The sequence below is a fragment of the Cimex lectularius genome, unplaced genomic scaffold (assembly GCF_000648675.2).
Source record: "Cimex lectularius strain Harlan isolate CLEC.00 unplaced genomic scaffold, Clec_2.1 scaffold29, whole genome shotgun sequence".
NCBI classification, from domain to species: Eukaryota; Metazoa; Arthropoda; class Insecta; order Hemiptera; family Cimicidae; genus Cimex; species Cimex lectularius.
The window spans coordinates 1,437,723-1,454,456 of record NW_019392675.1 but is presented as its reverse complement, the minus strand read 5'-3'; the positions used below and the strand labels follow the sequence as shown (position 1 = coordinate 1,454,456).

The 16,734-nt window shown below is 36.1% G+C and overlaps 2 protein-coding genes across 3 annotated transcripts; one reads left to right on the top strand and one right to left on the bottom strand.

The window, feature by feature from the left end:
- The first annotated feature begins 622 nt into the window (after positions 1 to 622).
- LOC106661981 (anoctamin-4) lies at positions 623 to 13,159 on the top strand. 2 transcript variants are annotated; one of them, XM_024225452.1, is made up of 18 exons: positions 623 to 825; positions 900 to 1,082; positions 1,147 to 1,245; positions 1,313 to 1,384; positions 1,896 to 1,925; positions 1,985 to 2,218; positions 5,294 to 5,401; positions 8,754 to 8,959; positions 9,013 to 9,179; positions 10,119 to 10,336; positions 10,394 to 10,558; positions 10,622 to 10,765; positions 10,821 to 10,990; positions 11,057 to 11,196; positions 11,758 to 11,963; positions 12,020 to 12,125; positions 12,182 to 12,369; positions 12,431 to 13,159. In XM_024225452.1, the coding sequence occupies exons 1-18, from the start codon at positions 721 to 723 to the stop codon at positions 12,740 to 12,742; spliced, it is 2,853 nt and encodes a 950-aa protein (XP_024081220.1). In that variant the 5' UTR covers positions 623 to 720; the 3' UTR covers positions 12,743 to 13,159. The 2 variants fall into 2 exon arrangements, with proteins under 2 accessions (XP_024081220.1, XP_024081221.1); XM_024225453.1 differs by lacking the exon at positions 1,313 to 1,384.
- A 1,366-nt stretch (positions 13,160 to 14,525) lies between these two features.
- LOC112126417 lies at positions 14,526 to 15,370 on the bottom strand. Its single transcript, XM_024225463.1, has 2 exons — positions 15,049 to 15,370; positions 14,526 to 14,989 (listed from the first exon to the last, which is right to left on the bottom strand). The coding sequence occupies exons 1-2, from the start codon at positions 15,165 to 15,167 to the stop codon at positions 14,566 to 14,568; spliced, it is 543 nt and encodes a 180-aa protein (XP_024081231.1). The 5' UTR covers positions 15,168 to 15,370; the 3' UTR covers positions 14,526 to 14,565.
- Between the last annotated feature and the right edge of the window lie 1,364 nt (positions 15,371 to 16,734).

Below are 16,734 nucleotides of genomic sequence, written 5' to 3'. Positions count from 1 at the left end.
GGCACGATAAAGAAAATGTTTTTCTGAAACCTACATCACACCAGACCGCATCTCACGATTTCTAAATAAATATCGATTAACGGTCACTAATCACCACACAAATGTATTTAAGTTTTTTCTCACGAGTTTTTTTCCTTCAGGTTGAAAATGAGGTTAAGACATAAAAAAACAAGTGTTTTCCCGATATATTATTTTTTCTTTACACCTTACCTTAAGTCTCTGTACACTGGGTGCATTAGATCTCTAAATTTGAGGATATTATACAGGTTTTTCAACAAATAATTACATGAAATTTAAGGACATAAAAGTAAAAGAAAATTTCCCAAAAACAAGTTTAAGAATAATTTTTTGACAGACTATCCGTTTATATTCAAAATTTAGCGTACACGAATCAATCAAATTGCTGTTGGATCGGTTTATTTAAATTATTTTAACATTTTAACGTATGAATTTTATAAAATTAATTGTTTTGTTTTGTATTTGACTTGTTAGCATTTAATGTCGCTTTTTCACTTATGTGGTTTGTTCATTCTTTTCACTTCACCTTTTTTATGTTTTACTATTATTCTTTTCTTCTTACCTTCAATTCGTAGTAAGTTTTTTTTTTCAATTACGGATTTTTTTTATCAATTTGCGTTACGATCATTTCCAATCAAATAATTTATTAACACAGGCTCAAGAAATAACAATTCTAAGGCAGAGATATGGCCGGAAACGCCGATGCCAGATACTATCTCACTACCGGATTACAAATCGTTCGACAGGTCGAATGAGACCATTCTCGAAGACTCCTCCGGAGGGATTCCTGAAGATGACAAAAATCCGGTAAATCTTGTTTAAACGTCTCATTTTCCTTCCAGGAAGGTTGTTAAAAACCGTGTTATTTTGTGTCCTGAAAGGATCGAGAGAGTTTGTTCTTCAGAGATGGCAAGAGGAGGATCGACCTGGTCATCGTCTACGAAGAAGTAGATTTCGAAGTCGGCGTCCTGTCCGAGGTGGACACCCAGCGACTCGAAGCGAGAAGGCAATTCCAGAAAAACCTGGAAAAAGAAGGATTGGAATTAGAACTGGAGGGGAAACAAGTAAAACGCCTCGTCAAAGATACAAAACATTATCTAAGTTTTAACTGATGCCATCTTCTTCCAGAGTTCGTTCGATCAAAAGACCTCCTTCCTGAAAGTCCACGTCCCCTGGAAAGTGCTGACACGTTACGCTGAAGTCATGAACCTCAAAATGCCCATAAAGGTAAACTTTTCATTCCAAGCCCGTTTAGGAAAATTCTGTTATACATAATACGTCTCGTTGTTTACAGAGCTTCAAGCGCCTTTTGCGCACAGATACCCCGGCTTCTGGCCAGTATTTAAGACGATCAAACAAACGCCCGGTAAAAGACGAACAAAAACCAGACAAAGAAATAAAGTTTTAACGGAACTATTCGAAAAGAATATTTTTATTATCGCTTTACAAAATTCTCGCTTTTGTACACGTTCAATTTTTGTCCGAAAGGCCTGGTATTGTTTTCTTACTTTTTACATTTTGCATATGGCAACTTGAAGCAAAAAAGTGGCCGCACGATCTTTTGACAGATTTTATATTTGAGAAAACACGTTTAAATTTTTTAGTGTGATTATAAGCATGTAAAGCACTTTTCTATTTGGTACGAAGTTGGGTCAGAACGAAATTACGGTCCTTTTTGAAACCATTTTAAACAGATTTTTTACTTTGTTTTTTCTAAAATGAATGTTTTATTGTGTGTCTTTTCTTTCTTTGAAACGTTTCTAGCATGAAAATTAAAAGTGATCTTTGATTTGACATATATATTTTTAAACTTTTTTTAAAATCTCACTCAACGGTATCATTCGTGTTTAATTTTGTTTTTTTGTTTTTTATTTCAGAGGTTTCTCTCCATTTCCGTAAAAGCTTGGGTAAGTCTTATATTCGATTTAAACGAGAAAAAACCGCGACTACATAAATTTATAACCAGGAGGGCGAAGAGAAGGTCGCGGATGCGGAGCCCTACTCCTTCCCGTTGTCGAAGATCTTCGAACTGGACCCATCGAAGATCGCAGAAGAGCCGTCCTTCTACACGGCCACTTTCAGCCGAGACCGTGAAGAACAGTTTGTCGTCAAAGATAGAGAGACTTTCTTCACATCGGCCCAGAGATCGCAGATAGCCTGGCAAATACTCCTGAGGACGAAATACGACGAAGAACGAAAAGTAAAACACCTTTTTAAAAGAAATAACAATAATAAAAGAAACATTGTTAGAGATAGTGGTCTGAACTGTAGATATGCTGAAAATAACGGTCATTAATAATAACTCGAGCTATATTAGATGATGATGGTAAAATAAATCGTAAAGATTGCTTTCATTATTTCTGCTACTTTCTTTCGTAGCATTCGTGTTCATTTTTCTAACACATTTGTTCTATAAGATTCATGTCAGTAGAATGTGCTGGCCAATTCAATGTAGTAATCCCTACATCCTCCAAGCAATGTGACAAATCGTGTTACATACGGTCGAACATTATCATGCATTATCAACGAAGTTGTCCCCAATAAATAGAGCGAATGGGATCACACCTTGAAGAAGAACTTCCTCAACGTACGTTATTGCAGTAAAGATTCAATTGTATGATAATTAGTTCGGTACGGGCATGGACGTTTATATACTATACCATACTGTTTTTAAAAAGGCTGTGAATCACTCATGAAGCAAAACGTTTCCATGTCTTCTCCACAGACGGTCCCGGTCATATGATTTCCACAAACTAAACCGCCACTCATCTGTGAAGAGAACAGCCCTCATTTTTCAAGTGTCTAAAGCCCGGAACATACTTACCCTATGCGACGCTACCCGATGCTACCCGACGCAAATCCAAAGTCCAAATTTTCCATAAGTTCGTATTACCCCCGTGCACATCTGCCCGATGCTATGCAACGCTACCCTACTCTACGCTCTGCGATTCCTACTGTCCAGATTTTCGTCGGGTCGCATCGAGTACAGTCGAAGACAAAAGAACCGGACACTCATATTTTTATTCAAACTACATGTATTATTGTCGTTATATTAATTACAACATAACTCTTTAATATAAACCAAATTAACCGAGATCAAAAATTCTTTAGTTTTTTAAATTAATTTTAATGGTTTGATATAAAATTGATCAAAACATCGGAATTCCATTTTTTGATATAATGATTTTAACTAACAATTTATTACACGGTTTTGCTCATAAAATTTAACTAACAATTTATTTCATGGTTTTGTTCATAGAATTACGCCATTTTCGTCGAGTAGCTTGAGAACAGGACACTCATAGTTTTGTAGTTTATTTTAAACTAAGTACATGTAATATTGTCGTTATATTAATTACAACATTCCTATTTTACTGTAAAACAAATTAAACGAGATCAAAAATTCATGTTTTTATAAAAATTATTTGTGATGGTTAGGAAGAAAATTTATCAAAACACCGGAATAACTTTATTTAAAACAGCTCATAAAATTTAACTAACAATTTATTACATGGTATTGCTCAAAATAATGCATTAAGAAAAAATGAGGGGTTGCGATTGTGATACTGATTTGTGATACACGCTGTGTGACTACGTGGCGTGTGCTTGACGTCGCATAGATGAGCACACCCTACCGAAACGTGACAAGGCTGACGGGTAGCATCGGATAGCGTCGCATAGCGTTGCATCGAGTAAGTAAATCTTAAACTAAAGTTAAACCAGTAGTAGAGGACCTGATGAAGGACGTCTAGAGGCTAGGCTATTTTCACGAAGCCTTCTGATTTGTTGTTGAGCTTTGTTTTGAAGCTCACTTTTACATTACGTACAGTTTGGAGTTGACTACCTATCAAGGAAGTCGTTTATGACGGTTTCGTATGCGGTAAGAGCAATAAAACCTCGCGGTTGACCACTACCTTTTCTTTGACCGTGACTTCTGATGGCCTTAAACCGCAGTAGACTATCGTGGAAGGTAGAGCGCGGCACACCCAGGGCTTTGCCTATGTAACGGATTTGGGTTTTTCGATGGGTGTCAACACACCTTTGAGCCTCGGGGTTTACACGGTAAATTTTGCAACATTTAACAGAAAATTTCGACACGTTTCTTCAGAATCTTTCGATTAATAAACGAGATATTGAAGATAATAATCGGAGGGCCTCAAATTTGTTTCGTTTGGGGATCCCTTAATACACGGTTTGGGTTCTGTGAGAAGCTAACATTTCTACAAAATTTGAGGTCACCGCACCTCACGACCTCCAAATAATCATTGCCTAACAGTCACTCAGTACCACACATTTCTCTCACAAAATTTTGAATCAAATTTACACGGTTGATTATCAGACATTTTTAATTTCGGTAAAATTTGTATATCGATTAGCGAGATTTGATGGGAAATGTGATATTGGGTGAATCCTATAACATACTTGGGTCTCCTGGGTTCATGTCTCTCACAAAATTTCAATCAAATTTACAATGTTGATTATCAGGCATTTTTAGTTTCATTACATTTTGTGGATCGATTAGCAAGATTTGATAGGAAATATGATATTGGGTGAATCCTATAACATACTTGGGTCTCCTGGGTTCATGTCTCACAAAATTTCAATCAATTTACACGGTTGATTATCAGACATTTTTAATTTCGGTAAATTTTGTAGATCGATTAGCGAGATTTGATGAGAAATTTGATATTGGGTGAATCCTATAACATACTTGGGTCTCCTGGATTAATGTCCCTCACAAAATTTCAATCAAATTTACATGGTTGATTATCAGACATTTTTAGTTTCATTAAATTTTGTAGATCGATTAGCAAGATTTGATAGGAAATGTGATATTGGGTGAATCCTATAACATATTTGGGTCTCCTGGGTTCATGTCTCACAAAATTTCAATCAATTTACACGGTTGTTTATCATGACGGTTGATGAATTTTTTTTAATTTTTGAGTCGTTTCATTAATTTTGTATATGATAAACGGTATTTTAAAGGAAATTTATTATTGGGTCAATTTTCAGTTTCAAGCAAATTTACACGGTATATTTTGCAACATTGAACAGAAAATTACAAGGTTCGTCCGTTTAGACTCAAAAAGATTCATTTATGTTATATTATTTATCGAACAATGCATCTGACATTGAAATCTCCACATTATTTGTACACTAAAAAATGTTATAAGAAGGATAATAAACGAAATTCACATATTTCTGAAGACAAACATTTTGACTACTTCACTGTATTTTTTTAACTTAACAAATTAATTGTGTTTATTTATAGGGTGGAATCAGGAGGCTCCTTAGTAACGGAACTTACATTTCAGTGTTTCCATTGCACGAAGGCGCTTATGAAAGAGATGCCATCAACAACCTCCAATTGGACAGAAGAGTAATTACAATTTTTAATTTATTATTACGTTTTACAAAATTACAACAAACTTTTGAATACATTGAAAAAATATTTTATTTTTTTTAAAGATATTTATTTTATTTATTGCTATCTGTACATAATATACATTGAGCAAATAGTTAGTTATAAACTAATCTGACAGACCTGTCAGACCAGAAGGCAGTGGGGAGAGAAACCAACTTTTATTTAATTGGGGGGGGAGTAAAAGTTAATTTGGTGGGTTATATAGAAGGTCACGAGGCCATCGTCGTTTTAAACGGCGTGGAGGATTGTAAGGGTGAGATGTTGAGGAAAGAGTTAGGGCTAGTGGGTTAGGATGGAGGGAGAGTTTAGAGTGAAAAGTGAAGAAGCGTGTATGGATAAGATCTTTCACGAAAGGGATTTTAAGATCTTTATGGATCGTTTGATTTGTGACGTAGAAGGGAGCATTGAGGAAACGGCGGAGAACTTTAGATTGAAAAGACTGAATTCGTTGGATATTGGATGATTTGGCCGAGCCCCACAGCTCGACTCCGTAGGTCCAAATAGGTCTGATGAGTGTTTTGTAAGCGGTTAGTTTGTTATGTATGCTTAGTTTTGATTTTGGTCCAAGAAGGTGTCTGAGTAGTCCATATCTTTTGTTAAGTTCTTGCCGTTTTAATCGTGTATGTGGGTTCCAAGTAAGTCTACTATCTAAGTAAAGCCCAAGGTAGCGGACTTGGTTCGATGGTGGTATTATTTTGTTGGAAATGTGCACTGGTGGACAGGTTTGTCGTTTGAGCGTAAATGTAACGTGTTGGCTTTTTTGTTCGTTTAACCTGATCCGCCACAGATTGCACCAGTTGGTAATAAGGTTCAGGTGTTGTTGGAGTGCTTCTGTTGCTAGGATAGGATTGGAGTGTGTTGATAAGATTGCGGTGTCGTCCGCGTAGGCTGTGATTTGTGTGTTTGGATGTGTGGGTATGTCAGCAGTGTACATGGTGTAGAGGATTGGGCCTAGGATACTTCCTTGTGGAACGCCAGCTTTGATTGGTGTGATAGGTGAAAACTCGATGCCGATTCTTACTTTAAACCATCGATCTGAGAGGAAGGATTTCACGATAAGGTAGTAGGCCTGAGGGAGGATACATTTTAACTTATAGAGGAGCCCGGGGGTGCCATACTCGGTCAAATGCTTCCGTGACGTCCAAAATACGGCTGAGCAGTATTGTTTGTTTTCTAGAGCCGAAGATATCGTGTCGACTACTCTGAAGCACTGCTGAACAGTAGAATGGAGAGGTCGAAACCCAAATTGATGGTTCGGAATTACGTTTTCAGAGTCAAATATAGGAATTAATCTTTTAAGGAGGATACGTTCAAAGATTTTGGATAAAATAGGAAGAAGGCTTATTGGTCTATAAGAGGATGGGGCACTGGGGGATTTGTGTGGTTTTTGTATTGGAGTTATTAAAGATAGTTTCCACTGGATAGGGAAATAGGTTGTGCGAAATATTGCATTGTAAATAGAGATAATGTACACTATTGCTTTTTTGGGTAGATTTCGGAGGATTTTAGGGGTAATTAGATCATGGCCTGGGGATTTTCTTTCGGAAAGGCGGAGAATCTGGTACATTACATCAAAAATAAATAAAACAATTTAAACAACAATCATACGAAATACATTTAAAAAGCTTGTCAACAGAGGATGGGAGCCTCTGGCGCAGTACTAAACGTATCCTGCGCCATAGCGTTGTCTCAGCTCCTCTCAGGAATGATGATAGAACTTAGATCGTTTCCGGTAAATAAAAGTCCAAAACATTTGCGAAACATCTCTCCGAGGTATTCAAACCTCATAACATAATGAATACCGAACACGATAAATTTATATAGATTCACTTGTGACACCTATACCACTAGATCTGCCACCTAAACCAATAACTCCAAAACAAGTATCACAAGAAATACGACAGCTTCCTAAAAGCATCAACTGGTCATGATTTGATAACAGCTGAAGTTCTTCAAGAACTTCCCAAGAAAGCAGTCGTCTTTCTGACTTCTTTATTTAACGCAATTTTGAGGACTACACACTTTCCCATACAATGGAAACTTTCTTACATTAAAATGATCCCAAAGCCCCATAAAAATTTCATCTTATCCATCATCTTATCGTCCTATTAGTTTGTTACCCGTTAATTCGAAAAATTAATTTACAAATGAATTGCTACTTCCAACAACATCTTACCAGACCATCAATTTGGCTTTCGAACCCATCGTTCCACCACTCATCAACTTCACAGATTTCATTACTTCGCGTCTCGAGCAGAAACTGTACGCGACTGGAGTGTTTCTAGATGTTTCTCAGGCCTTCGACAAAGTATGGCATGAGGGATTATTATACAAATTAAAATTATTTTTACCCCAGGCCTATTATCTGATTATACATTCATACCTTAAGAGAGATTTTTCGCAGTAAACCAGGGTACGGAGACTTCTGGGATGGAAGAAGTGCTTGCAGGTGTGCCACAAGGGTCAATACTCGCTCCGCTGTTGTACACAATTTTTACTTCTGATATGCCCACAAATGAGAATACACTTACCGCCATATTAACAAGCCATCTCTCTTCTACACAAGCTTCACTCATGTTACAAAACCACATTTCAGCAATTGAGAAATGGAGCACTCTTTGGAAAATAAAGTTTAATCCCTCAAAGTCACAACACACCACCTTTACACTCCGTCGTGAGACTTGTCCTACTTATACAATGAACCTGTTCCTCAATCCGACAAAGTTAACTATTTAAGACTTACATTTGATAGAAGACTAACTTGGAATCCACACACACGATTAAAAAAACAGACACTCAACAATTTTAAATGCTTTATTACCTACTCAACCTACAATCAAAATTACCATTAAAATCAAAACTTTCGACATACACATACCTACTCAAACTTATTTGGATGTACGGGTGCCAAGTACATGGATCGGCCAAGTATTCCAATATTCAAAGATTACAAAGTTTTCGATCCAAAATTTTACGACTAATTGTTTCTGCCCCTTTTTACGTAAATAATAACACACTTCACAGAGATCTTCAAATCCAAACAGTTTTTCATCCATCATAACATATTACAGACGTTTTCATAGTAAATTACAAAATCACACCAACACACAAATACGATTACTTTTTCATTAATCCAGAGCGGCTGCCAATGGGTAGCTTTCTCTATAAGGCCCGTAATACCACAAACACAAATTACCCAATCTGCTGGTTGTATATAATACATGTACAGTTGTAAATACAAATAAATGAAGTCAGAAAAAAAATATTACGTTTTAACGTATAATTATTATTACGTTTTGCTTTGAAGTTGTTATACTTGGAATGGGCCCGTCCTGGAAGGTGGTATAAGAAACAGCCCCTTTGGCTCGTCAGGAAGTATTTCGGCGACAAGATAGCACTGTACTTCGCCTGGCTCGGCTTCTACACCGAAATGCTCATCCCTCCAGCCATAGTCGGTCTTCTATGCTTTCTCTACGGCCTTTCATCCATGGATTCCACAGACAACATACCAAGGTAAACCAGCTGAGATTGTCGATGTACAGGCTTTAACGGAACTCTGTCTGCAGTAAGGAGATCTGCGACGAGACGGGCCCTGGGAATATAACGCTGTGCCCTTTGTGCGACAAGGTCTGCAGGTACCAGAGGCTGGTCGACTCGTGCGTCTTTTCAAAGATCACCTATCTGTTCGACAACCCGGCGACAGTGTTCTTCGCGATTTTCATGTCTTTCTGGGGTAAGAGCCTTTTTTTTACAATTTGAGGAGGTAAAAATTGGTATGCCTTATCAGTAAATTATTCTCAGGGCCTCTTGGATATCTGCCAACCTTAACAAAATTCCTACCTTTTAAATAACCCAAACACAAAGTTGAGGGATCTTTAACACAAAAACCAACTACTAAGCTCGGATTTCTTTGTTTTTAGTTCATTCTCGGAGATCTCTCAGACACAATAGTTTCAATATACGAGAAATTGTTGTAGGTGAAAGATGATCAAATATAGGTTATTTCAAACAAACACACCGAAGATGGTAAAATGCCGAAACGTGTCTAACAGCCCACGGCTATTATAGGCAGATTCCTCCCTGGTTTGGCCTGCCAGGCGTGTGTCTGTGATGATGGGTGATCCAAACCCACTTGGTGTATTCGTGAGATTGTAAATAGGATGTCTGCTAAACTCAAAAGAAGATCGGAAATATTTGGTCACGATTGTAACAAATTTATTCATAAACGGGAAAAGCAGGGATCATTTCTAGGTGTAATTAGCTAGGCATTTACCATTTATTAATTTGAATTATCAATATGAAAATGAGCAAACTTATAAAAGTTCACGATTGACAAAGTAAACGCAGAATGATGCAGTGGCCTGTTAGACGCTTTTCGGCATTTTACCATCTTCGGTGTCTGAGGTAACCTAAAACCAATATCTAGGGTAGATATTTGACTAATTTATATCGGGTCAATGGGTTTTTATCATGGAACTATTTATAGATAGCATGACTTATGCAACTGCACGATTTCGTTGGAATCCCATTGATTATCGTATCTTTCGAGCCATCTCAGTTTTAATTTTATAGTGTAACAAACTCGCGTGTAAAATTTGCAATCGTTTCACTTTTTTCCCTTACGAAAAAAAAACTCAAAAAGATTTAATTTATTCGACCACGGTAATTGCAGCGACGACGTTTCTCGAGCTTTGGAAAAGAAAGCAGGCGGTGATCGCCTGGGAGTGGGACCTCCAGTACACGGAAGAAGATGAAGAACCCAGGCCGGAATTCGAATCTTCTGTCAACACGTACAGGACGAACCCAGTGACCAGGCAGAAGGAGCCGTACATGCCGCCCACCCAGAAAGCGTGGAGGATGGCCATCACAGCTTCTACGGTCTTTTTCATGGTAGCCTAATTAACCCGGTTTCAATCAGAGCTCAGTTAACTCACTTCTTAATTTCAGATTTTAGTTGTGCTGAGCGCTGTCTTGGGTACGATCGTGTACCGGCTTTCAGTCGTGACTTACATATACGAAGGAGGCAACATGTTCGTGAAAAGGCACGCTAAAATCTTTACTTCCATTACTGGTGCATTGATCAATCTTATAATTATTATGATTCTGACAAGAGTAAGTTATTTAAAACAAAAAAAAAAACATACTTTTAAATGTAATAAGTAAATTTTATTTTAGTGTTACCATGAAATTGCGATATGGCTCACCAACCAAGAAAACCCGAGAACGCAAATTGAATACGAAGATTCTTACACTTTTAAAATATACTTTTTTGAATTTATGAACTTCTACTCATCACTGATCTACATTGCTTTCTTCAAGGTAAAAATAAACTATTTTTAACGAAATACACAATTGAGTATGCATTTATTTTCAGGGACGGTTCTTCAGCTACCCCGGGGATCAGGATTCTAGATCTTCGGAATTTTCGAGGATAAAAGGCGACGTGTGTGACCCTGCGGGCTGTTTATTCGAGCTGTGCATCCAACTCGCCATTATAATGGTGGGGAAGCAGTTCTTCAACAATTTCCTAGAATTGGCCTACCCGTAGGTCCACAATCGATCCAAAAACAAAGAAATATGAGCGAGTTTGACCGTTTTGTTTTGAAACAGGGCAATTATAAACTGGTGGCGGAAAAGAAGTCACAGGTCGCAGACAAAAGACAGGACTCGAGCCTATACCAGGTGGGAAGAAGACTACCAACTGCAAGACCCTGGGAGGCTTGCCCTTTTCGAAGAATACTTAGAAATGGGTATAATATCCTTATATTTGTCTTACTTTTGGATGTTAAAGTTATTGGTCTATAACCGTGCTTCTAGAGCTTATAACCTATAGTTTTTCATTAAACCTAAGGTTCTTAGTTCAGTGAAAAAAATCAATGGCACGAGCGGGATTCGAACCCACGACCTTCGGCTTGATACGCCGCTGCTCTACCACTTGAGCTATCGTGACCTCGATCCACTCGGACACCAACTTCCCATCTCAACCGCACCTTTTGAATTTTCCCTCCTTTTTGCCATTTTTCAATTGGTCAAGCGGACCACGAAATTAGTGAAATTAAACCTAAGGTTTTTTTCTTTTCTTTTCTTTTTTTTAAGAACTCAGAGCAAATAGGTGTCTTCATCAAACTTTCCTTTGGCCAATTTATCAAGTTTTGTTTTCCCCAATGTCTGATAATACATGGTAATATGCACAAAGTGAATAACTTAATTGTAAACTGTTTAAGAAAATCAAGAGGATATTTATGAAGCTCAAGTCTATTGAGAAACAAGTTCTCTGATAGCTGTTTTTCTGTTATATTTGTTGTTTCCAGTGCTTCAATATGGATTTGTAACTTTATTTGTTGCTGCTTTCCCCCTTGCGCCTCTTTTTGCTTTGCTCAACAACATCTGGGAAATACGATTGGACGCATTTAAAATGGTCGCACAATCCAGACGCCCTTTGGCAGAAAGAGTAGAGGACATCGGAGCATGGTTTGGCATCCTTCAAGGCGTTACTTACTGTGCAGTTGTTTCAAATGTAATTTCTATTTTAATATTATATTTTTTCCCTGTTGTAATAAATTGTTATTTCAGGCATTTGTTATCGCTTATACCAGTGATTACATACCAAGGATGGTGTACAAGCTGGTTTATTCAAAAACCAATGATTTGGTTGGATACATTGACTCTTCATTATCAGGTTATTTGATGACTTTTTAATTTTATAGCCTATAAAATAACTCTTTGTGTTTATAGTTTTCAACACATCTGATTACGCTGATAATATGGGCGTGGACAAGGACAGAAATGATGATCTTGAGGCTGATATTTGCCAGTATAGAGGATACAGAAATGGGCCGGACCATCCTATTGAGCCTTACGGTTTATCTCCTCAATATTGGCATGTTTTTGCAGCCAGACTTGCCTTCGTTGTCGTATTCGAGGTATCCACTTGATTCAAATTAAATAATTAATTTTCAATTTTAAATAAAATTTTATTTGAAGCATATTGTCTTCGCTCTGACTGGGATTATGGCTTATGCAATTCCCGATGTGCCTTTGGAAATTCGCACGCAGATCCAGAGGGAGCGCCTTTTGCAGAAAGAAGCGAAGTATGAACACGGCACGAATGCGAAAGAAGAAGACGAGTATGACCAAATGCTTACAGCTTTAAGAGACACTCACAACACCAGCAGGCTTAGCGATGTGATCAAGCGTGGCTCGTGGGGCAGGAGGCTCAGCAAGCAATCGGACGACACGGACCAGACCTCCAGGCACAAAACGATCAACACATCGACTGTCTGGGAAGTCCCTTAACAATCAACAAACACCAATTGTGGATTTAATTTTCAATCTTTTCAACTTTACAAAATTTAGATCGTTCTATTTCAACTGTCTCAGAATTCACTGGGAAATAACTATTTTTATACTTACAATTTGTGATTATTATTCTACAAATCATATCAGTGCGAATGATATTGATGTTACAGTTTTAATTTATTATTTCCTTTAGATTTGACATAGTATAATTTTTGTATATAAGTTTCTTTGGAGAAGTAAAATCTCTTTTCTCTCATTCTATGTGCCTTTAACAAAGCCTCAAGTATAATCTGAAACTTGTGTGTTCTTTAATATTACGTGCCTTTTGTTGGCAATGTCAATAGTATAAATTATTGTATTTTTGTCAATTTTAAAACCTAAAAATGTAAGATTTAAAATAATATGATTTTAATTATTCACACATATATATAGCATTTTTCAGTCAAACGAAACTTTTTTTCAATCAAATGAAACCTTTTTTCAATCAAATAAAACCATTTTTCAAGCAAATGAAACCTTTTTTCAAGCAAATGAAACCTAAAACGTAATGATAATAATTATGTAGAGGAATAAACTAATGACATTATAGTACTAACAGTAATTTTTATGATGATTCAATATTAATATTACAATAATTGAATCATAAGGCTTAGGTACAAGAACGTTTTTTGTGATGATCCGTATTCATCAAACTTTTCTCCATCCACCCCGTCGAAGTTTAATTAAGTGGGATAGAAAAGTGTTTTTGAGCGAGCGACAACTTTCTGTGATAGAAANCGGTTTTGCTTGGAAAGTATCAAGAGAAAAAAAAGAGATAGATTGCATTATTCGCTCAAGATATTTCATTAATATTTGGTGATAATAATTAAGGGATGAATATGTGCTGAATAAAAAAAAATATATTTTAATATTTTGTTTATTTTATTAGTTATTTTTTTAAAATTAAGATCCAAATCTTTATGGTCTTGTTTGCCAAATGGGAACGTCTTTATTTTAAATGTTCTTCGTTTTAATGTATTATTCCATTTCTGCCATTGGTTTATGTGTGTATACATTTTACACATTTGCATCTTGTGATTATTTGTCGACAAATTAATATCCGAATTGCAAAATCTGAACTAGTTCAGCACTTAATGACTATCAATAGTGACTGTTAGTTTATATGTTTATAAATATCATCTCAGAATTAATATAAGTAATGTCTAAATCTTAGTGATATTAAAACATATATATACATAAAAATGTTTGTTTAATATTTGCATTTAATAATACAATTTATAATCAAAAATAAATCATTGTTGTTAGAATGGCTTTTATACAATATTTTTATATTGTGACTAAAAGATGTAATTAAATCAAGTCATAACTTTTTGTGTTTTTTTAAAGCTTATCTTTTTTTTGTGACATAAGTTTTTAATTATTTCCTCTGATTGCAGTGGTCAAGACGTCAAGGGCGTCCGACTCGTATTTGTCACGTCAGCGATTTTGCTTTCAAATCCATCGATATTTATTTTCCAATAATTTGAAGAAAAAAAGTATTGTCAAGTTGTCTTACCACTGGAATACAAACCTTAACATCCTAGTATCCTCATCCTCCTCATCATCACTATGAAAGGAATTTCTTTTCTCTAATTGTCCATTTCGATAATTATAAATTCAAAATTTAAAAGCTTATTGAAACTGTAAATTCTTAAGAGTTAAGCTCATTATAATAGTGATAATACAGTGATCAACTCATTAAATATTTAACAAATTTAAGGACAAAAAGGAAAATGCAAACTTCAAAGTTAATGCTTTTAATGTTATAACAAATTGAAAAATCAGTTACAGTACTTGTCATCTACATTGATGAAAATCCCTCCTGTCAGAAAATCCTTGCAAATATTGTTAGTTTTGATCAACGTGCTTGCAAAACCATTGACTTTCAACTGGAGATGCTTCAAAACTGTTGTGTTGAAGTGGTTTCCGAACCAAGACTGAATGTCATCCGCTAAGAATGAAAACGAACCCGACTTTGATCCAAGCTCTTGGACTGACATTTCGCCTGAGGATATTTTGGGATCATTGGAAATTTTAATATCTTCCAGCGTCGTTGTACAGTCCTTTTTCAGCGTTGTCTTGTTGTGGCTTGTCATTACTGTCATGTGAAAGCTCAACGGAAAGGAAATCGGACCGTACTGGTCAATTGTGCCCCACGAATACATCTCCGGCCTTTCCAGGATGGATTCATAAGCAAAATGAAACCTGAAATTTGATATTTGGTTAAAGCCAAACGTTAAAATGATATAAAGTTTTTTTTTTACCCTTTGGCTTGAAAAACAAGACATTCATCGCATATTATTATTTCATGGTGGTGATGGCTATCTTTCATAGCAGAATGAGTGATGTCTTTCGCATGAACATGTTTTTCAGCACTTGTCATAATGAATCTTCTCAATTTACCTGCTTCCTTGGTACCTGATGCATTTAGCTCAAGGTTCTCAAGCCAACCATTGTAAGCAATAAAGTCAATTCTTACTTTATCTTTCTGCAAAAATAACGATATGTTGGGTTTTTTTGCGGGTCATTTAAGCCACTTTATATCTAAGAGGTATTATTAAGTATAGTACATTTAGAAACTAAATGGTAAAACAAAAATAAATTTTTATTGTGTTGAGGTTTGTAAGGTGATAACTGTGTCTGAGGTTGTCTAAAAATTGAAAATATGAAGATAGCGAGTAGCTGATTCAGCGATAATGGACAGATAAATTATCAGAACAATAGGTTCATCCGCTTAGTGACTTTCCCTGTGTTTTGGGATGGCTGGCTAGGGTTGAAAATGAAGAAATAATATCAACATAAAAATATAGCTGTATAATTTTTTTTTTTTTTTTCAATATATTAGGAGTACCTCGATAACAGTAGGTCCTTTAGTTTTGGGCTCTGGCCGAGAGCTCTAGAAGCGTGATAAGAAAGAGACAACCCCCCCGAGTTCAAGGATCATCCCTGCACAACCATGACACTGCCCCCGCTGAAAATAAAACCATCAGCTTTCCAACCCCTTTGAAGCAATAATTTGCTTTTCCATCAATCTAAGTTCTCATAAAATGATTATTGGCCCTTTAGCACATAAGGGTCAATGTAGGAACTCGAGAACTACTCTTTCAGTTCTTCAGAGCCAAAGAAATAAAATAAAAAATTTAATATTAAATTTACTTGTTATCTATATTACGCAGGGTAGGCGACCATGACCCGAGGGGTTAAATGCCTGGGTAGACTCGTACCCCATCCCTAAAAGGTCAGGCACTTGGTCGGCTCACGTGTACTGCATAAATCTGTTGGGTTTAAATTCACTAATTTCGTGGTCCGCTTGACCAATTAATATATTACAATTAATTAAGGTTTTTAATTGAGATAAAAATTCAATGGCACGAGCGGGATTCGAACCCACGATCTTCGGCTAGATACGCCGCTGCTCTACCACTTGAGCTACCGTGACTTCGATCGCCCATGCCACAAACTTCTCATTTCGACTACCCGATTTTATTCTAATTATAAGCAAATCGCAGCTTCATATAGAAACACTTTTTATTAACGATTATTCTAGATTAGCGGGACTGTGTACGATTCACAGGTGTGATTTTAGATTAATACTAAATTTTATCAGCTTCTATTAAATATATAAATACTCAATTAATTATACACAATTTTTCATTTCGAGAAAAAAATTGTGTATAATTAATTGAGTTAATGTAATTCTTTCAATTTCTAAGACATTAGAGCATAATTTTTTTGAAATCTAGAGCATCATGGAGAATATAATAAAGAGTGAAAAAAAGGGCTAAGACCAGCCCTGACTAATCCCAGATTCAACCAAAAAATATTGGGACCATATTATTTAACTTAATGGAACTGAAATTAGTGGGGTATTTTTGTTGATTTTTTGTTGTTTTTCCATTGTTTGTTTACTGAATACAATTTAATATTACAAAGCTGATTATGGTTTATTT